At 45.3% G+C, this 21,648-nt stretch overlaps 1 protein-coding gene across 3 annotated transcripts; it reads right to left on the reverse strand.

The window, feature by feature from the left end:
* Positions 1-110: 110 nt before the first annotated feature.
* On the reverse strand, positions 111-20,687 carry PRPS1 (phosphoribosyl pyrophosphate synthetase 1). 3 transcript variants are annotated; one of them, XM_027608835.1, is made up of 7 exons: positions 20,403-20,687; positions 9,728-9,911; positions 8,439-8,537; positions 7,236-7,360; positions 4,151-4,324; positions 2,076-2,235; positions 111-1,139 (listed from the first exon to the last, which is right to left on the reverse strand). In XM_027608835.1, the coding sequence occupies exons 1-7, from the start codon at positions 20,522-20,524 to the stop codon at positions 1,047-1,049; spliced, it is 957 nt and encodes a 318-aa protein (XP_027464636.1). In that variant the 5' UTR covers positions 20,525-20,687; the 3' UTR covers positions 111-1,046. The 3 variants fall into 3 exon arrangements, with proteins under 3 accessions (XP_027464636.1, XP_027464637.1, XP_027464638.1); XM_027608836.1 differs by lacking the exon at positions 9,728-9,911 and having other exon boundaries at positions 20,403-20,539; XM_027608837.1 differs by lacking the exons at positions 7,236-7,360; positions 8,439-8,537; positions 9,728-9,911 and having other exon boundaries at positions 20,403-20,536.
* Positions 20,688-21,648: the final 961 nt, after the last annotated feature.

Genomic DNA, 21,648 nt, shown 5'->3' on the forward strand with positions numbered 1-21,648 from the left:
GGCTTAACCACGCAGCTAACGGTCTGAAGACACGGAAGTTAAGAGCTATCCATTGGGCAGCAAGACCCCGAGACCAACCCTGGAGCAGAAAGATCAGCACAGACAAGAAATGGACGAACGAATCACACACAGACACTTTATTAGTTTCCTCTATGAGAGACAGCAACATCAGTCTTTTTAACAGAAATCGCAGGTCACTGGAGAGGCCAAAGAGATGGAAGGAAGATGAAATATTTAAATTAATCAAAAGGCACTACGACCCCACCTAACACCTACTACCACAGCGGTAGCGGGCTAAGGAAGATTACGCTACGGCAAAAATAATCCTGTTAGAGATGACGTAGCAGGAAGCGACTTTGCTTTCCAGAAGACTGTGGTACGAGGAACACTTGCACCCCAGAGGACACCTGGCCAGGGGAAGGGCAAGATGGCTGAAGGTCAAGCCAAATGGAAAGGGACGGGTACAAAGGAGAATCCAAGCAACACAATCCCCAAGCAGGGGGTGAAGGATCAGGCTTTTTCCTCCCAAGAAGCATTCACTGCCCTGTGTGCCGCCTCCCCCCCTACCCCGGGCACCCCCACTCCCTCCAGAGAGCTGCAGCTTTACAGGACTCAGTGGCCTGGCCCGAGCTGGGCTGGGGCAGCCTAGGGTTCTTGCTGTCATTTTGCAGAGACTTTTGAGAGCCTGTCACAGGTTGGGGGTGGGGGGGGGAACTGGGGTGGCTTTGTTGCCAGTAGTTCTGAACAAAGGAAACCCTGAAGTATTCACATGCAAAGTAGTCTGCGCTTTCCCCCCCCTGCACATTCACACCCCTACAGAACACCCTCCGAAGCCTGAACTCTTGCTGTGCGCAGCTCAGCAGTTCAACTCGATCGATCGATCATCATTCTCTACATTTAGGAGAAATGCTAATATACCCGATGAGGGGTGGAGAAAGCTTCACCAGAGGCAAGCTGGGCCTTCTGCGGAATTTGTCATCAAATACCAAGGGAAAACAAGGGGGCGGGGTTCACTTTCTTCGTAAAAAGCCTCAGCAGTTACTCTATTATAAAGGGACGTGGCTGAACAGGTAGGAAACCGACTCCCCGTTGTGAGTTCTCCTGATGGCTTCTGCCAGGATCATGGAGATGTCGATCACCTAGGGGAGCCGAGAGGAGCATCAGGTTAGCAGCACACAGACAGATGCCAACCCTGGTGAGCAGCCTGACGAGGGGCCTTCCCCTTAAGGCTGCTGCACTAGGCTGTGTCCCCTCATGAGCCGCCCCCAGCTACCTTCTGCATAGTACTTTTTAACATAACCGCTTGGGAAAGGGCCAAAGTGCTCAAGGAGGAACACCCCTGACTCAGACTCACCAACACGGTGGTGCGCTGACACTTACAGATCCTCAGCAGTGAAAACAAGGGAATGCTTAAGCTGAAAAAACAAATCCTTAAGAAGGACATCGGTGCTCCACTTCTCCATATGAATCTCAGAAAGCTAAGGGATTACTGTACACGTTTTTAATGAGGCAAGGCCTTGTTCTTTTGGCGCCAACAGCCCTTGAACGTTAGTGTCTAATTACTTGGGGGAATTAAAGGAGGGGTCCCGGGACCTCCTGGTTTTGTAGGTCTCAGGTGGAGCAAAGGAACCTGCATTTTAACAAGAATCCTAGGTAACTAACTTAGGCTGTTTCCAGAGCATGCTCTGAGAGACACTGAAGTTCTGAGGGGTGTACCCCCCCCCCCCGTTTAAAGGTTTCCTACTGTGTCTGCAGGGGGCCAACAGTTCAGAGTGACACACACGCAAGTGTAAAGCACGGACTTGCAAATTTGGGTGTTAATCACAATCACTGAGAGCGTCCGCTGAAATGCTGTAGTCCCAATGCTCTGTCCTCCAGAGGTTCACCTCACAATCGGAATCTTTACATGTGATTTTTTTTTTTTTTTAACTTTTGGGTCACAGATCCTGATGACGGACTCAGCCCTTTAAGAGCAAAGGAGGACATCTTCAGAATCCAGACCCCTAACTCGCCATAGGCAACCACTTCCTGAAAATACTTCGTGGAGTCTTTTTTTGCAAGAACCTCCTCCTCACCTGTATTTTGGAGCAATGCTTCATCTTATCCTCCTGAGGTATGGTATTGGTGACTACTACTGCTTCAAAGCATGCGCTGTTAATGCGGGAAATGGCCGGGCCCGAAAAGATTCCGTGAGTCAAGATCGCATAAACTCTGGTGGCTCCAGCTGACAGAAGTCTAGAGGGAAACGCAGAGTTGCTCTGGATTACTCTCACTTGTCACTAGGGGACCTGAGTTGGGGGGGGGAGGAGTGTATCTGTCAGCCTGGGTGCCTTAAAAACTCGCCCTCTCAGTTCTGGAAGCTGGGACCCCCAAGATCAAGGTGGTTACAAGGTAGTGGTCGCGCTGAGGCCTCTTCTCTTGGCCACCTCCCTGTGCGCTCACGTGACCTCTGCGCGCGCCCATGCACGGGGGAACCAGCTCTCAGTGTCTCTTCTTACAAGGGCACTATTCCCATCATGAGGGTCCCCCCCACGACCTCATCTAAACCTAGGTACTTCCCCCAAAGGCCCCATCTCCAAATATCATCACTGGAAGGGTAGGACTTCCAACGTATGAGCTTTAGGGGGCCACGATTCAGTTCACAGCAAAGAGAAATAATTGGACTAAGAACTTACCCGACTAGGTTTGGATTAATGTAGTAAAATTGGCACAGACTGCTATGCTCAACAAAATCCATTGCCTTTCCCCACCCCCACCCCGGGCACACAGCTGGACTACATTTCCCAGCCTCCCTTGCAAAAAGTTAGGCGTGGCCATCTGCCTGAATTCTAGCTATCAGAATGTGGGCAGATGCAATGTATACCACTGGCTGGGCTCAGAAGAATCTTCCATGGGTGATTCTCCATGCTCTTGTTTTCCCTTTCTGGCTGGCCAAACTGGAAATGTCTCCCAAGGTAATCTTGGAAGCCTTATGTTAAAGATGCAGCACCACAAAACTGAAAGAGGGATACCTGCACTGGAGTAAGCCAGGAACAAGAAACTATCATGGTAACGAACTGACATTTCGGGGAGCTGATCTGTTACAGCAGTTAGGGTTAACTTAATCATAAAGGACGAAATGAGTTTTATCAGTGTATACTCCAGGGTCCCAGTCAGGAATTGCTCAGCCCACAAATACTTTTTTAGCCCCTATTATATGCCAGGCCCTCTGCATGGCACAGACACCCTGAGGTTAAGAAAAAATTAGAGGAGAAACAAGGCTCTTCGCAGTGGTGTGGACTATAGCAATGAGGAGCCACTTAAGGTTTTCAAGGAGAGGAGTGATGGGCTCTAGCCTTAGTTTTAGACAGATTAGCAAGTGGGGAGGCAATGAGAGAGATGGACTAGGGAGGTAATAAGAGACTGGTGACTAGCAGCAGAGCGAACAGAGTGAAGGCACAATTTAGTGCAGGCAAGGGGGCACCTGGGTGGCTCAGTCGGTGAAGCGTCTGTCTTCGGCTCAGGTCATGATCCCAGGGTCCTGGGATCGAGCCCTGCATTGGGCTCTCCGCTTAGCAGGGAGCCTGCTTCTCCCTCTCCCTTTGCCTGTCATTTCCCCTGCTTGTGCTCTCTCTCTCTCAAATAAATAAAATCTTAAAAAAAGAAAAAGAAAATCATAAGGAAATTATATTTATAGTACCGCACTGTATTTATAAAAAAAAAAAAATGCTTAAGTGGACTCACACAATTCAAATCCGTGTGAAGAGCCAATTCCTATCTTTTCAGGCCCATACATTTCTACTTTAATTTGTTTTTAAAAACGAACAAAAGTCGAGTATTCAGAGTGGTGAAAACATTTTGGAAATAAATACCGTCACACGGCACTGCCAATGTACCTAATGCCACTGAATCGTATACCTAATGGTCAAAACGGCAAATTTTATGCTCTATATGGTTTAGCATAATAAAACTCAGAAGATCTGGGGGAAAAAAGAAAATATCCATCAATGTATGCATATTGCAATTCAAAAGCCTCGGGTGATAACAACTCCCAAAGCTAGTTACCAGCCCACTCGACTTACTTCTACGAAGAATCCATAGGTGTAAGGCACTGAGACAGTGGCTAACTATGTTCCCCTTCTAACCACCAGCCCCACCTCTCCGCACTCACTTGTCGGCTGCGTGGCAGATTGTGCCACACGTGTCAGCCATGTCGTCCACCAGGATGGCCACCCGGTCCTTCACGTCTCCCACCAGCACCATGCGGTCTACTTCGTTGGCCTTCTTCCGCTCTTTGTGAATCAGAGCGAAGTCCACGTTCAACCGGTCTGCAATGGAGGTCACTCTGCAAAACAGGGTGTTCGCAGTTAAAACCTAAGGATGAAAGACAGGGACTAAACCATGGGCTTGCTTTCCGGCGGGGAGGTGGGGGGGGGAGCACTCTTTGAAACCAAACTGTTCCCAGGGCTAGAAGAAAACAGCTCTCATTGATTGACTTCTCAGAGGCCAGCAGCACAGAGTGGGTTTTATAGACTAATGCCTCCATATCCTGAGAGCAGTTTCTGAGCGTATTAGTCAGACTTCGATTATAATTAATTCTGGTTTACAGCGAGCGGGGGATAGCCAGATGCCTCACCAGTCCCAGGAAGCAGTAGGATGCGAAGGCACGTTCATTTAAGAGATTGGCAGCAGAAGGGGGAGAGAGAAGACGTCATTAACTAAGGCCGCGAGTGCACAGATTGGCCCAATTTGACATGCGGATGTTGTGAGAAGTGAACCTGAACCTGGCGGGAGAGGAGTCAGAATGCCTGTGCTCTCACCACACTCCCCTCAGTGCTCCATCAACTGTCAATGTCAACTGTACCTGGACACCAAGCTTGGAAGTTCCTTTTAGGAGCGCTAGAAAGAAAGTTATACCAATTAACCAGGAAAACTGGACATCTGGCTGCACAGCCCGAAGTATCTCCAAGTCAAAACGTCAGTCTCATTTTGCTATTACACAGTAATACAAACTGAACTAGAAGGTGGGACGGGAAGACCGATCTCTGATGACCAAGTCCCGTATAATTCACTCAACCAGAAATCGATTCAGTGTAAACGACAGCGTGCTGCTCAGTGTAAATGACGTGTAGGCCCCCCGCTCCACTGAGCCGTCCTCCCCGTGCATGAAGAAGCCTGTGCTTTGGGTCTTGTTTTTTTAAATGCAGCACTGATCCAACCAGAGCATTATGCCCGGTTTCCGCTGTGACTATGGTCATGTGACGGAGGTTGTGCTCGACAGGGGAGAATGTATGACCCTGTCATAGAGAACACAGAAGATCCAAACCACAACCTGGACGGTTCATGTACCGGCCTAGATGAACCACACCCTGTGCTCTCCTCTCCATGACTACGGTGTGGGCAGAGGACGTCAAGAATAACCCATCTGCTTGGAACATTTACTTAATCCAAGACAAACGCACGATCCAATTAGCTCAAGCATCCCCCACCGTCCAGACTCGATGGCCAACAACCTCAATGACCGACAAAGCGGAAGGGCTGGGAAGGCACTCCCTATACCTCTGAGGGGAGAACTCTGTGCAAGTCACCAGCACACAGGGATCTCCACTTACTCCGAAAACCCTGCCAAGACAGAAGTGATAATAGCCACTCACTCTGAAAATACTCTACCGCTGTTAAGAGAATTATCAACACACACACAAAATAGTAATGAAGCCATAAGTCACCTACTGAAGGCAGTTTTCCTGTACCCAAATTTGGAAAGAAAATCTTGCTTGATTATTTATTTTGAACACTATTTTCTAAGTCCCATGGCAAGATGGGAAAACACTGGCCAACAAGTTAAGACAAGTTTGACAACTACCATTAGGGAGATGCTTTTTAGGCTTGCTTGCTTTTACAGATGATAACTAGCGATTACGTGGGACTCACGAAGCCATGCATCTGGCTGGATAACGGAACCCAAGTTCTCAGCTTAGCTGTTCTGTTGAAGTTACTGAAATAATGAGGTTGTTGAGAAACAGTCTTTGAAGATTTGAATGGCCTTTAGAAAGATCTGAATTAGCTTTTCCTAATCATCTGTGTTTTGTAGCCTCTTCATTCTATTTCCACAACAAGAAGAACATGTGTCATCCTTTTGAATGCATTACTAATGAGTGATCCACTAAGGAAATCAAGAGCTCTTAGTCCGCGCCACGTGAGCTGTAAAGCACTGCAACTGGCAATCCTTGGCAATCAGTTTGTTTAAAATGTTAAGGTCCTGGTTTTAAATAAAGTTACTCCACTTTATTTTCCTTCCTGCTTAATATCTTAATGCCAGAATGAAGACGGTCTAACCACTGGCATCATGAGGTGTGGAAAAAGCCTACTTGTCCACTAATAGCACGTAGTTCGAAAGCGGGTGCCATTCATCAGAAATCCAAATTTCCCACCATTCCGGATCGCTTCACAGCGGTGTGGCTAGCTCTGCGGTGCCCAGTGACTCATGGGTTTCAGTCAAGCCTACAACACGGTAGCTACTTAAGGGCCCCCTCTGTGCTGTCCTGCCTTTCAGACAGTGACTCAGGCCAGTAAAAGAGGGTTAGTAAAACTATGTCTAGCCCGTGTCCTGGTTCCAGCCATTCTGAAGTAGAGCTGACCCTTGGAAGACACGGGTGTGAACTGTGCAGGTCCACTTATGAGCTGATATTTTCTTGATGCAGTACAGTACTGTAAATGTATTTTCTCAGCAACATTTTCTTTTCTCTAGCTTGCGTTCTTGTAATATAGTATTTAATACACATAAGATACAACATAGTTAATCGGCTGTTTATGTTATTGGGAATGCTTCCGGTTAACAGTTGGTTACCAGTAGTTAAGTTTTGGTGTGGTCAAAAGTTCTATGTGGATTTTTGACTGCATGGGCGGGGGGCGATGCCCCAAACCCCCATGTTGTTCAAGGATCAGCCATACTTAAAAACTGTCACCTGCTAGAAAAATATCACTTTCTGGGGCACCTGGAGGGGCTCAGTCAGTTAAGCATCTGCCTTCAGCTAAGGTCATGATCCTAGGGTCCTGGGATCGAGCCCCAGGTCGGGCTCTCTGCTCAGCAAGGAACCTGCTTCTCCCTCTCTCCCCCGCCTGTGCTCTCTCTCGCTCTCTCTCTCTCTAAAATAAATAAAATCTTGAAGAAAAAAAAAAGAAAACTATCACTTTCTGACACAGCTGTCTGAACGGTTTCCCCAGTACTTTGAGAATAATATGCATTCCGGCCATACCTCTTCGCTCCACCAGCGTCAGGTGACACAATAGTACAGTTCCTCCACTCAGAGATGTTCTCCCTTATCCACTTCAGGACAGCTGGCTCTGCATACAAATTGTCCACTGGGATATCAAAAAAGCCCTGTAGAAAGAAGCTGAGTCACGTTTGCTTTGTTTTTCTGCACTTCCATTTATAAATGACCAATACAAAGAGGTTAATAACTTGCCCGAAGAATACCTTCCTGTATCATTCAGACTGATTAGAAGGCATGCCCGCTGGAGCAGACTAAAAATGGCTTCCTCCTTCCTCAAACCTGGGCGGCACAAGAGAGTCCAGCCAAGAGGGGCAAAGCCTGCCCTCGGCTAACCCACAGCTGACCACAGGAACATGAGTGAGCCCTTGGCAAGAACGGCCAAGTTCAGCTGATACCAGAACAGCCCAGTCAATGTGCAGACCCATGAGGTCATATTGCCTTATGGCACCAAATGTTGGGCTGGTTCGTTAGGGAGCAAGAGCTAACTGCTAAACCAGTTAGACATGCTTTGATACGTAAACCTAGTGGAATGCATTTATAATAAATGGTCACAGAGAGTAACTCTAATACTAGCTGCTACAGATTAGTTGTGTTTCTCAACAGATCTGTTCCTCTTCTATAAAATGGGTAGAAGCACCTACCCCCCGGGTACCTCACTGGATCGCCACAAGCCTCCAATGAGGATGTGAAAGCCCCTTTCAATAGTACAGAATATAAGGTAGTATTCTGCTCTGCTTTCTCCGGGTTTATGCTACAAAGTAGGTTCCGACAGCTGCGGCTCTCAATTTAACGATGACAGTAACAGTTCCTATTAATTGAGCACTTGTCCTGGGCCATGCGTTCTACCACAAATTTCGCACTCACAACAACAATGCGGTGTGTGTTCAGAGCAGTTAAATAACCTGCCCAAAGTTACAAAGCTGCTGAGTGTCAGAGCCAGTATTCGAACTAGGTCTGAACCCAAAGCCTATGCTCTTCTCAGAATTCCAGACTGCCTCCCTTATCCAACCATCCCAAAGGCCAAGATCAGGAACTATGCTTAAGGCGAGGGTGCTTACAGCACTGTCAATGTCTAGTTCATCAGAGCCGTTCCTGGGCAGGTTTTTGCTTCTCTGCAGTCTCCAGCATTATCAGCTCTCTCCTCTCCCACCCCTTTCTCATGCCCAATATTTAGCTTCCAGATACCTGAATCTGAGAAGCATGCAGGTCCATGGTGATAATATGATCCGCGCCTGCTACAGAGAGCATATTTGCCACCAGCTTGGCTGAGATTGGAGCCCGGCTCTAAATGGAGGGGGAGGAAAGAAGAACAAAAAAACCAAAAAGCCATTTTGAGAAACAATTCATTTGCTCGAGAAGCATTCCTTTATTGTGCACTTACTATGTTTAAGGCACCGTGCTGCCAGGAAATTCATAGAAAGTGCCATGGCCGTTGACTTCATGAGTAGATCACAATCTAGCACGAATAGTTAAGTGGAATATCACTTTTCCAAATCAGGATATGGCTTTCAGAAGAGAAAAACACCTTCCTACCTTTTGTTTTCTTAACTTAATGTACATAGTTTCAGCCTACTGAGTGTTGCAATGCTCAATGATTTAAACTAGGCAGACTTAAAAAAAATCTTTTTCACAAAAATTATTAAAATCTCTTTTAACACATACTCAAACCTGTATGACATCTAACATGCCGAAATTTAAAGATCACAGAATGGAAATTATAGTTTATTTTGTAAATGATACCACTTTCCTACTCATCTGGAGGTTGACCTTCCGGCAACTTCAACCTCTTTAAATAACAGGCAAATACACCTGGCTGCACTATAAAATAGGAAAGGCCTTGCCCTTTATATTCTGTAGGAGCACTATACTCTCTCAGAATAAAAGTGTCTGGCTTTCTCCCAGACACTGTATGCAAAATTTGAGCACCGATTATTACAATAGTCCTGCAAAGTTTTATGTACATTACCTTAGCCTCTAAAATCCCAGATAAATGAGGTGAGATGTGTATGTTTATAATGAGATTAAGCCTTCATGTAACCGACTTCAAGTTTTATGAAGACATCACAGCTGGAACCCCAAGAGGGTCCCAGAGGATCTACCAGAGTTTAAAAAATATTCCACTCCACAGTAGCTGGTGCTTAGTCCTACTGACACAATTAAAAAGTCGCAGTGAGCTAACATATGGATGGATGTTACATATGTATGTAACATATGTATGAAAGTCACATTATGTATGACTAGAAAAAATACAGACTACAAATGAGTTGATTTATATAAACCAACCCCGTGTCAATTGTTTTTGAACACTGGGTGATACCCAAAAGAATGTGATTAAAAAAAAAAAAGTAATATACCCTCTAAATATGGGTCTGAGGATTAAGGAATTTTTGTGACTTTGGGCAAGTGCTGCTTCTGATTAAAAAAAAAAAAGTTATTTTGTTGTTTTTTTTTTTTAAAGGAGATTCTGCTCCCACCTTATCCTTCTTATCCTGTCGGGCATAAGGGAAGCATGGGATGACTGCAGTAACCCGGCTGGCTGAGGCAATCTTGCAGGCATTAATCATGATCAAAAGCTCCATTAGATTGTCATTGATTTCGCCACAACCACTCTGAACAATGTAGACATCCTCTCCACGTACGCTTTCTCCAATCTCCACACTACAACGAGAAAGGAAGGAAAGCAGAAAAAGAAAAAAAAAAAACAAAACCAAGAGATTTTATTTTTTAAAAAAAATTTTAAAAAGATTTTATTTATTTATTTGAGAGAGAGTGAGCGAGAGAGCATGAGGGGGGAGGGGCAGAGGGAGACGCTGACTCCCTGCTCAGCGGGAAGCCGGGACTCGGTTCCAGACTCCAGACTCCAGGATCATGACCTGAGGCGAAGGCAGACACTTGACCAGCTGAGCCACCCAGGCGCCACAAAAAAACAAGAGATTTTTAAAAGCACTACACTACATTTCTACGGACAGTAAGGTCTAAAAAGTACAGCTTCCCTATGTTCACGGGTTATAGACTAGTGGGGGTCAGGCGAACACTGGTCCCCTCATTTTGGGAGATCCCCTGTACCAGAAGCAGTTTACTGCCTCAGTTTACTCCGGTGTGCCATAGAAATATTAGCTACTTTTTACAAGTGACGTGGCATGAAGATTGGTTAAAACACAAGTAACTGGAACATAATTTCAGCGAGCTGCCTGTACCTCATTATATACAGGAATAGGACATGTGAATGCAAATTTGATATAAAATCTGTGACTGTCACAATTCACACAGAACAAAAGCAGAAGGATCACGTACGGAATGAATCACTACTGTTCTATAATGATGGCTTCTACGGAAGCCAGCACATCTACCATATTGGCACTTTACTCAACAAACAGTCCATGTTCATATGCCAGTCACTGTGCTAAAGTGTCAGAGACGCATGGAGAATAAAACAGATGTGGTCCTTGCCTCCATTTTGTGCCAACTGTATTCTGTCCAATTAGTAAATCTTGTTTAAAAAATATCCCACAGGAAACTAATTATGGAGTAGGGCTATACTTTACCATAAAATGAAAGTTTTAATATCCACGCTTGGATCCTTACCAAGAATAACTTAGGATTAAAAAAATCATAACCTCCCTGACACCTCAAAGCAACACCATTTCCCGAATTAATCCTGCGGGGGAGGCGGGGGTTATCTGTGGACGTGCATACAGTATGTAGTGTGTATCGATCCAGAGTAGGTCAGAATGGTTGATAACTCCTACTGATCAAGAGCAAAACTGCAACAGGAGGTAATTCCATTGCCAGAAGCAGCTGATATAGGAGAGAATCATTTAATATTTATCCCTTTCCAATCCAAGTAACAGTTAATTTTAAAAAGAATGTTTATATTGTAAAGCAAGAAAAATAAGAGCAAACGGTAAAAATCAAGCCAGAAACCAAGGAGAACGGGGAGGCTGAGATTCCTGGTAACCAGAACGACGAGGAAAACACAATGGTTGGGGATATCTGGAGATAGGCCTTCAGGCACCGAATTCAAGAAGTATTGTATACTAGGGATCCTTACATTAAAAGTGCATTGTTTTCTCAATAATCAATATCAATAAGGGATGCCTTATTGGTTAAGTGTCTGCCTTTGGCTCAGGTCATGATCCCGGGGATCCTGGATCCCGGGGGCTCTCTGCTCAGTGGGGAGTTTGCTTCTCCTTCTCCCTCTGCCCCTCCCTCCGGCTCATGCTCTCACCATCTCAAATGAATAAATAACTAAGTAACCTTTAAAAAAGGCAAAAAAAAAAATCAGTATCAATAATCTCAGTTCCTACACTGATAAAGTAGAAAATGCGCAAAATAAACCCAGAGCAAGCAGAAGAAAATAACCGTAAGAGCAGAAGTCAGTGAAACCGAAAACAGGAAAACAATAGCGATAAACCAATGAAACACAAAGCTGGCTCTTGGGGTGAGGGGAATGAAAAAACCGGTAAGCCTCGGGGCACCTGGCTGGCTCAGCGGCTCTTGATCTTGGGGTCGTGGGTTTGAGCCCCATGTTGGCTGCAGAAATTACTTAAGTAAATAAACTGGAAAAAATTTTGAAAAAAACTGATAAGCCTCTAGGAAGACTGACCGGAAAACAGCTTCACTGGAGAGCTCTACCAAACACTTGAGGAATGAACACCAATTGTGCACCATCTTTTCCAGAACCGAGACGAGGCAGGACTATGTTCCAACGCATTTTACATTTTACAAGGCCAGTACCAGCGAGACACCCAAACCAGACAAAGGCAAGCTAAGGAAACTACACAGAGCGAGAAGTGTGGGTGTGGTTACAACAGGAAGGAGCCTTGTGGTGACAGGATGGTTTAGTATCTTGACTGCATGAAGGGCCATATCGTGCCTCTTGCATTACACTAGTTTTGCAAGAAAACTATAGTTTGGGAGAACTCTGGTTGGGAGCGTTGGGAAAACTGGGAAATGGATACACAGGATTTCTCGGTATCATTTCCTACAATTACATGTGAATATACAACTGCCTCGAAATTTGGTTTTAATGACAGAGGGCATTATTACACTTTGTGTGGATCTGGGTAAACCATTACCGCAGCCCTCCATGAAAGCAGAGGTCATAAAAGTGTAACTAGAAACAAAGGCATTTCTGTATGAAGTCAAAGAGCGTCATCCAGTTGGATTACGTTCTGAGAAACTATGTAATACGGTGAGGGAATCTGGAAAACTCTGACTTTTTTGATTTGAGAAATAGCTCATCTCCACGTATTTTATCCCTAGGTTACTATGCATCAGTCACCTGGTCTGTCTTCCTCTACGTTCCCTGAATCTGTCCTTCATCATGTCATTGCCCTGCACTTGGTCCCACTACCTGGAATGTTCTTTGTGTGACTAGCTCATTTATTTCTCAGGTCTTCAATCAAAATACCTCCTCTGATTATCTTAATTAAAAAAAGTGACTTCCCTGAGGACCAAAAGATTAAATTGACTTAAAAAAAAATCAACCTGGGCGCCTGGGTGGCTCAGTTGGTTAAGCGTCTGCCTTCGGCTCAGGTCATGATCCCGGGGTCCTGGGATCGAGCCCTGTGTCAACCGACGACTAGCTCCCTGCTCAGTGGGGAGTCTGCTTCTCCCTCTCCCTCCTCCCTGCTGCTCACTGCTCATGCTCTTGCTTGCTCTCAAATGAATAAATAAAAAATCTTAAAAAACAAAAAATCAACCAATTGCACCATATGGGCTTCATTTGCATACCGATTCAGGCAAACACCCCCCCCATATTTATGAGAGGGAAATTTGGAACACTAGCTGGGTTTGATATTGAGACTGCTGTTAAATTATTTAGGCAAGAAAATGGTATCATGGTTACTGAAATACATATGGGTGATATGATATAATATCTAGGTTTGTTTCAAAATAATTGTGGGGGGTGTGTGTGGAAGGGGAAATTGACAGATGAAACAAGATTAAGCCAATAATTGATAACTGCTAACCTGGGTGGGTGATGGGTACACTGGGGGAGACCATTATACTATTCTCTCTACTTCTGTTTGAAATGTTCCACAATAAAGTGACCCTCCCCAGTTACTACCTTCACAACACTTACCATAACTTGTTATTGCTTTATATTTTTACCCACTTGTTTATGGTCGTCTCTTCCCTTAGAATGCAAGCTCCATGAAGGCAGGGACCAGATCTGCCGTGCTCTTCTGTGTCCCCAGCCAGCCAGGGCCGGTGTGACACAAACAGCGAATGAATAAATACTCCCTCAGGATTAGGCTGCCTCTTGGGATCCACTCACTTGGGGATCCACTCACTTGAGTCGGAATGCAAACCTTCTGCAGGTGTGCTATTGAGAAGATTTAGAAGACTGGCTTCTATCATCCTTCACAAAGTAACTCACTTCGCACTAGAGGCAAGTGGGTCCAACATGTTTCTTTAAAAGATTTTATAAATCTGCTCAGATCCTTTTCACATATACTCAGCTGGCAGAGATTTCGTTTTGGGTAGAACTACAACCTGTTGGGCCCACCACAATGGGGATAGCTACGAAGAATTTTATGCCAGGCTCCTGAAATCTTAATACAGAGGCAACCTAATGAACAATATAGCAATTTTGTGGACCCTGGTTTAGCTTAACTGACATCTATTTTTTAAAGATCTTATTAGAGAGAGAGAGAGAACAAGTGGGGGGAGGAGTAGAGGGAGAAGCAGACTCCCCACTGAGCAGGGAGCCCGATGTGGAGCTCGATCCCTGGACCCCGAGATCATGACCTGAGCCAAAGGCAGACCCTTCACCGACTGACCAACCCAGGTGCCCTGTGAACTGACATCTATTAATCACCGGGATCAGCCTTAAAAAGCAATGGACTCTGTCCGCAATGTTAACTATGCCAATGCCAAATCTGCTTTCTGAAGACATTCTTCAAATTTCAAATGGACAAGCAGGAGGGAGCCAGGGAGGGCTTTCTGGGAGAGCAACTTCCATGTTTTCCAAAGTGTAGGTCCTAGAATGGCACCGTCCAATCTGGGAGTCACTAGACTTGTATGGTTATCAAGCACTTGAAATGTGATTAGTGTGTCTGAGGAACTGAACTGAAATGTGCTAGAAGCATAAAATACACACTCTTTTGTGCGGATGGTATAAATAAAAGGAAAAACATACCTCAAGGTTACTGTCACTTATGTGTTAAAACTATCCTATTTTTGGATATGCTGGGATAAATAAAATATATTATTAAAAAACTAAAAACCACAAGCAGACAAGGCTGAGTAACACCTCCCGGAGGAGACCATGTTCTGCAATGTACTCACTGGGGCAGGCCCAAGTAAGAGGCAGTGGTGTTTAAAGGGACTTCTCAGATCTCCTTTACTCACAATGCCCACCCTTTGACAAGTTCCAGGCTACAAGAGCCCTTTCTATGTTTTATGGTGCACAACTCCGGGGTCTTTACCAGGTACTTCAAATATCTGAGCAACTTCAAAACTGGGGTGAGAGCCCCATACCTCATCACCTCCTTGACTAAGATCTCCATTTCCCAGGGGTAGAACCAAAATCAGGCACACTTATTTCCAATAAAGTCAACGGTATCCTCCACATCTGATATGGGAGGCCTGTGGCTCTTATTTCAGTCAAGAACACAGAATATCATCTGTAGTCCAGACGTTCACTCAACCAGAACCAGGTTGTTTGATTAGGAGCTAGGGGACAGTAGTTTAGCAACTGATCCAAGATAGCATTAAGAGAAGGGCTAATTCTCTATTTCAAAGCTTTCTTATTTTCAAGGAAGACCAGAAAGCAACATCCTTGGACCATGATGGCTTATCTCTCTTTACAAATGCCTGGACTACCAGAATCAATATAAAAAATACCCACAAGGGGCGCCTGGGTGGCTCAGCTGGTTAAGCCGCTGACTCTTCAGCTCTGGTCTCAGATCTTGGGGCCCTGGGATGGAGCCCCATGTTGGGCTCCACGGTCAGCAGGGAGTCGGCTTGAGATTCTCTCTCCCTCTGCCACCCCTCCCTCCCCGCTGGCTCTCTTGCACTCACTCACACACTCTCTCTCTCTGGAATAAAGAAATCTTAAAAAAAAAATTACCCACAAAATTGCTTACATTGTTCCTTATGTTACTCGATATCCTTATTTAAGGATCCCACCCATAAAATTCTTAGACTTTTCTGCCTGGAGGTGTCTAAAGAGTTTTATGAAAAAAAAAAAAACTACATAATCCACTGCATATGCCTTTATCCCTTTGGCTGCCATGAAGCCAAGGGATACAGTTAAAGTAACACTGACCTTCAGTAATCACTTTATGCCAAATTCTTGGCACGATTACAATAGTCCTTTGTTTTAGAAGGCTTCTGATGCATCTATTTAATGACCCTTTTGTACGTGTGACTATCATGAAACACACTTAAAAATCCTTTCTTGAAAGCAGATAAGGTATTAATTATAAAATTAAATTATCACTGCCAAGTAAACATCAGGGGTCATTTGCTAAATACTTTAGTAGAGGTGATTCTTTTAGAAATTATAGTCTAACATCATAGAAGGTCTGAAAAATAATTTTTACAAAAGCACCAGCTCACCGCCCTACACAATCACTAGTAACATTTTTGTGTTATTGTATCATCTGATGATAGTCACCCAGCAGTTCAACCACTCCCCAAAGCCAAATTGAGGACTAAAATTTACCCTCAAGCATAGAAAGGTGTTATGACCAGGCATGTATCTAATAACTTGAAAATTTTCTTCATTAAACTATATCCCAAATAAAGTGGTGCAGGGGCCCCTTGGTGGCTCGGATGGTTGAGCATACAACTCTTGGTTTCAGCTCAGGTCATGGTCTCATGGGTTGTGAGATTGAGCCCCGCATCAGGGCTCCACACTCTGAGGGGAGTCTGCTTGAAGAATTCTCTCCCTCTGCCCCTCTGCCCACTTGCACACTCTTGTGCAGCCGCTCTCAAATAAATAAATAAATCAAAATAAAGGGGTGCGAGTAAACTAGGACACCGCCTTATTTTACTGTACATAACTGATCTCACTAATTAAGATCAATCCTTCCCTCCAGTAGTATTACAGTGTACAGACTTTCATAAAGCCTAAAAAGCCTGCAAACTACACTCAGATTATACAGCTTGGTCAAGAAACAGTTCAAGAAATCTTAATATTTGTCTTATGGTTTCCTCTAAGTCAAAGATGATAAATTAGGCAGTGACTGATGGTAGAACAGCTGTGCCTAAAACCTGTTTGCTCTTAATGTAATCTATCAGGTGGAAAAACCTGGTTTAGCAATTTAAAGGGTAATACTCCATGTTCTCTCCTTCTAGCTAATGGCGTGTTCTCCAACTGGCTTTGGGCCAATCATTCTCCCAATCTTCTAGTGAGGGCAGACAGGCCATGTCCTCCAATGAGAAAACTAGCTTCTCCATTACCTTTCCTTTAGCATCAGGCATAAGGGCATCCATAAGGCTACACAAAAGGAAATAAAGCGAAATCTAAAAGGCAGGTAGCATTCTTAAGAAAATCTCAAGAATTCAGACGGAGACATTGGCATGTGCAAAATGCAAGGGATTAACTAACCGGGGGATATGGTTCTTAGGGAAATCCTGGCAACCAAAGTTAGTCTTCCCCCTCTCAGCCTATCCAGAGTAATGAAATAAACCAAAGGTACTTACCGCTATTGAAGAGAATAAGAAAAAATAAAAACTTTTGAATATACTAAAGTTTTAAAAGCCAGATGAAATACTGTATCAGCAAAAATTTAAACAGTAATACCTAGAGTTGGGCAAATTACTTAACTTCTGAATCTTAGTTCCTTCATCCATAAAATGGGGATGGTAACTTCTCAGTAGTGTTGAGGGGATTAAAAATGGATAAAGTACTTAACATAGGAACTAGCACATCTTAAGCACTCACTATACATTAATCACTATTAGTACTGTTATTGCTGATGAGAACAGAAACTGGGTCAACTCTTTTAGAGAGTAATTTGCCAACATGTTACCAAATACCTGAACGATGGTGTATACCCCTTAACCTAGTAATTCCCCTTCTAGGGATTTGTCCTAAGGAAATCATCAGAAATGGTCAAAGATTTATGTTCAAAGGTTTTCATATAAAAGCATTAGTCAAAAATGGGAAATATCTAATAGCAGGGACTTGGTTACCTAAAATTATAGTAAAACGATAAGACAAGACTCTACAGCTATTTAAAACCATGTAGACTAAAATATTAGGGGAGAAATTATTCAAAAAATACTGCTAAGTGATGAAAGCTATAAATACCTCACATTTTTAAAAAGATTTTATTTATTTATTTATTTATTTATTTATTTGAGAGAGAGAGAGAGAGAGAGGGAAAGAGTAAGGGAGAGGGACAGAATCTGAAGCCGACTCCTCACTCTAAGCACAGAGCCCGAATGTAGGGCTTGATCACACAACTGTGAGATCATGACCTGAGCCAAAAAACAAGAGTAGGGTGCTTAACTGACTGAGCCACTCAGGCGCCCCAAACATCTTACCTTTTTGAAAAAGCACTTAAACACACTAAAATATCTGGAAGGTCATAAATTAAAACGTGAACAGTCGACTGTGGGTGGTAAGACTACTTGGGGTGTCTTTTTTCTCCTTGTCCTCTTCTGTATTTTCCACATTTTCTGCAATATCATCACCCCCACTTCTTACCAACATTCACTGTGCATTTATTGTGTGGGACAGTGTTTTCCTTTACTCCCATCTCATTTCATCTTCACAGTAATTCCATGGGTAGATATTACTTTACAGATGAGATTACTGGGGCAAAGAAAAGCAAAGACTTCACATGCAGGTTCTCTGATTCCAGAGCATGAACTTCTAATATCTTATCTATCTGTGTGTGTGATACACCCACCTCCATGTATATATGTATGTATGTTTCCTAAATAACTGGACATCAATGGATGATCTTGACTCGAGAAGAAAAGCCACTCTGCTCAAGAGAGCACCAACCCCTGAGCTTCTGCCAAATTGTACAGATAGCAAAACTGTCTCATTTGAGGCTGGGCTCTGCAGTTCTCCCTCTGATGACCCAGAGTACCCACTGAGCTGCTCAGTTCATGTCCTTAAGAGCCCAGGAGTCACACAGGGCAGCAGTTAACATTTCTACAGTGCAGAAGAGCCAAAGGTGGGGGGGGGCGGCGCAGAGAGGGGGAAGCTCCACAGGTAACATATTCCATTATGTTCAATGAAGATTTCAGACCATCTACGGCACCAAAAGGCTAATGATTAAGCCTGAAACAGGGAAACCAAACTAGTCAGCAATTTTCCATGTTGGGCTTAATCTTAACCAGGGTTTCCAAGCATGCTATTGTCCAGCTGTTTAAAAATGAAACCAGCCTGATCTCCGAAGTAGATTGGGATTGCTGATGAATTCAGATCAGTCAGAACACTAAATTGTTCTCACCCTCCCTGTCTCCCAATATAGCTTCAGGTTCTAGGGTATTGCTTTAGGCAGAGGGTGAAGGGTGAACACAAAGAAAAATAAGGTCTTTGTATTTTTCCTAGAAGCCTAGGAAAAGGATTTAATAACCACAGTTCTCTAAGGGGGCCAGAAAAACCCCTCTAAAAGAAAATCATTCTTGGCCCCTGCCTATACTGCCACTGGCCAAGTCTGATCCTGTACTGTCTTATTATGGTGTCATAACGGTGTGGTCACAGCCAAAGACAGCAGCTTGGCCAGCCTCTTCTGACTAAGCTATTGCCTGGTTACAGACAGTGTCAGCGTTTGCACTATCATCTGCATCACAACCAGCGGCACCGTAAGCAAGTATCCAGAAGGAAGCTGTCCACTACACATGAATGCTTTTATCAGCAGGTCTAGGAAGGATAGGGGAGTTGCACTTCGGTAGTAAGTTTAAGGAAAGAAAAAAAGGAAAGGCATCTAGGAAAAAATGTTGAAAGTAACCTTATCTAATTTAACTGATCCACTAGGTTTGGTGTAAACCTTCCCCTTAACAGATGACTGCATCTGTGAGATTGTGGGCACCGGCCTGATTTGATCGACAGGGCAAAGAAACACCAAGTATGAATATCAGAACCGTTAGATTCTGCATTCAGGTGGAAGGATCAGGTAAGTAAGTTTATCTCTAAGATGGCCCCCAAAGTGCAGGAGGAAGTTGGAAGTGGGGGGGAGGGAGCAAGTTTAATTAGCAAGGCAATGAACAAAATTCGAGCTGCAATGCACTATGCAATTCCGGTCTTCCACTCATCTTTCCTCCATTCTCTTAACACTCGGGGATAATAAAACTGTTTCCTAAATTCCCCACGCGGGCTAAGAAAAGTGGACAAGTTCAGGATAGACTCTGCTAACTGAAAAATAGGTTTCTGTATCATGTGGACCAGTAGCTGCACTGGGGAAGGTCAAGGATTCCAGAACGAAGGTTCCCTAAAATTTTCTGGATGGCTCAAGCTGAGATGCTGGCAATCAGGATGCAGAGCTGATGCATCACTTTATCTGAGCAGCTAGATTTAACTTCAGTACGGCTCCACTTCTAAAGACGTGATGCTGAAGATGTGAAAAGCCAACGCCTGCCAATCCAACGGAAGTCCTTAGTAATAATTTTGGCGCCCTCAGTACATAATGTCAGTTTCCCTCACTACAAAAACCCGACCGACACCATTTCGAATTGAAAAGCTGCTTAAGACTCTAAGAGAAACATCGGGAGGACTCAGTACGCCGCAGTAAGGTTCTCCCAAGCAAGCTGGTCCAAGAGTTAAAGTGAACCCAGTCCTGTCTGGATGGCTCCACAGCGAAGCGACAAAGCCACGTGTCCCCCTGGCTGAGGCTAAGCGTCTTTCCCTTTCCGTCGCTCTAGGCAGCCGCTATCCCCGTCTTGGGTCCTCCAAGCCCTTGCCTTCAAACCCAGCAGCTTCGCCTCCTGCTCCATCTTGACTCCACCCCACCGCACGGTGAGAATGAACGTGACCCTCCCGCGAGAGGTAACATAACGGAAACAACCCGCGGGGCACGCTCGCCACAGAGCTGCCCCTTCCCCTTCCCCCGCCCCCCCAACCCGGGTCGCACACAACTCACGCGGCGGCCCCATCCCCCTACCCTCTGTCGCCCCAGCGTCGCCCCCCGCCGCCCTGGCAGGTGAGGCCGGTCGGGGTCCCAACTTCGCCCTTACCAGGTCTCTTGATTGCTGAATTTCTTAGTCACCACCTTGCCTAGCTCCAGGCCCAGGCGGTCAGCAATTTTCTGGGATAAGTCCTGGTGGGAGCTGCCGCTGAAGATTTTAATATTCGGCATCTTGCCTCACTACCCTAGGCACTCTCCGCTCAGCGATCACTGCGGCTGCCGAGACGGGACCCGAAGTCGGCCAAGAGACTCGGTGCTGACCGCTTCGCGTTGCTACTCCGCCATCTTGCATTCCCGCCCGGCGTGCGGCTCTAAATTGCCCCGCGCCGGGGAGGCGGGGTCAGCAGGCTGGTCCACACCCCGCCGCCGCGATTAGCTGAGCGGGAGCGAGGGGCGGGTTTCTCGCCGCGGCTCGGCCTGCCCCCGCCTGTCTCAGGTATTGGCTGGAGGCCATGAAAAGGGTGAGGCTAAGGCGCGGCGCCGCCCTCTGAAGCTAGGCGGTCGGGGCGAGCCGGCTCCCGAGCGCCCAAGCGAAGCGCGCTCGACTGCCGGGGGGTGGAGGGATGTTGGTGGTGCGTCGTGCCAGCTCTTTCCCGCAAGCGGGAGATCAGACACGCTTCCCCCCCACTCCCGCCCCTTGAGCACCAGAAAGTAAGTCTGGCTCTGGTTTGCCGTTCCTTTTAAGAAAATCTGTTTAGCGGGATGGCAGCCAGTTTGTCAGAATGAAAGGGAGATTTCTGAACGGGAGTTTGCATGTTTCTGAACATGATTTTTACCTCTTTATAAGGGCAGGGCTGATTTAAAGCACGGTGACATCACCGAGAGACACCCGTGGTACGGGTGCGTCCAGAGGGCGTGTTTGCCCTTTGCCACTGTGCAGCGTTGCCTTCGCCTGGAAGACGAGTCGCAAGGGGAAAAGGACTGAGCGCCCGCCACCTCCATCATCCAGAGCCAGGGCAAGAGAAAGCTGTGTTTTGTTTTGGACGATGGGACCAAGCGTGTTCAAACAAGTGAAGGAGTGTGGATTTTCCAGAATACCCTGGCAATAAAGGTCTAATTTATCTACCCCTTGGAAAGGAGAGAAAATAAAGTATATGTATGGGACTCCAGATTAAGAGCCCCGAAGGAATCAGGAAACCTAGTCTTTGGTCTTTCTGCCTCATGTGAGCCTCAGCGTCATGTCCACATGTTGCTCATGAAGCCTTTTACACCATGTTTTATTATTTTTATAATGATACACGGGCTAATGGGACCAAAGAGAGCCTTCATCCCTACACCACATTTTCATTCAGCAT

The sequence above is a fragment of the Zalophus californianus genome, chromosome X (assembly GCF_009762305.2).
Source record: "Zalophus californianus isolate mZalCal1 chromosome X, mZalCal1.pri.v2, whole genome shotgun sequence".
Lineage (NCBI taxonomy): Eukaryota > Metazoa > Chordata > Mammalia > Carnivora > Otariidae > Zalophus > Zalophus californianus.

Coding starts and splice junctions, on each gene's coding strand:
- PRPS1 (XM_027608835.1), bottom strand. CDS start 20,524: ATGCCGAATATTAAAATCTTCAGCGGCAGCTCCCACCAGGACTTATCC. Junction 2,236..4,150: donor ATCTGCCACGCAGCCGACAA/GTGAGTGCGGAG, acceptor GTTTCCCTCTAG/ACTTCTGTCAGCTGGAGCCA. Junction 1,140..2,075: donor AGCATTGCTCCAAAATACAG/GTGAGGAGGAGG, acceptor CGGCTCCCCTAG/GTGATCGACATCTCCATGAT.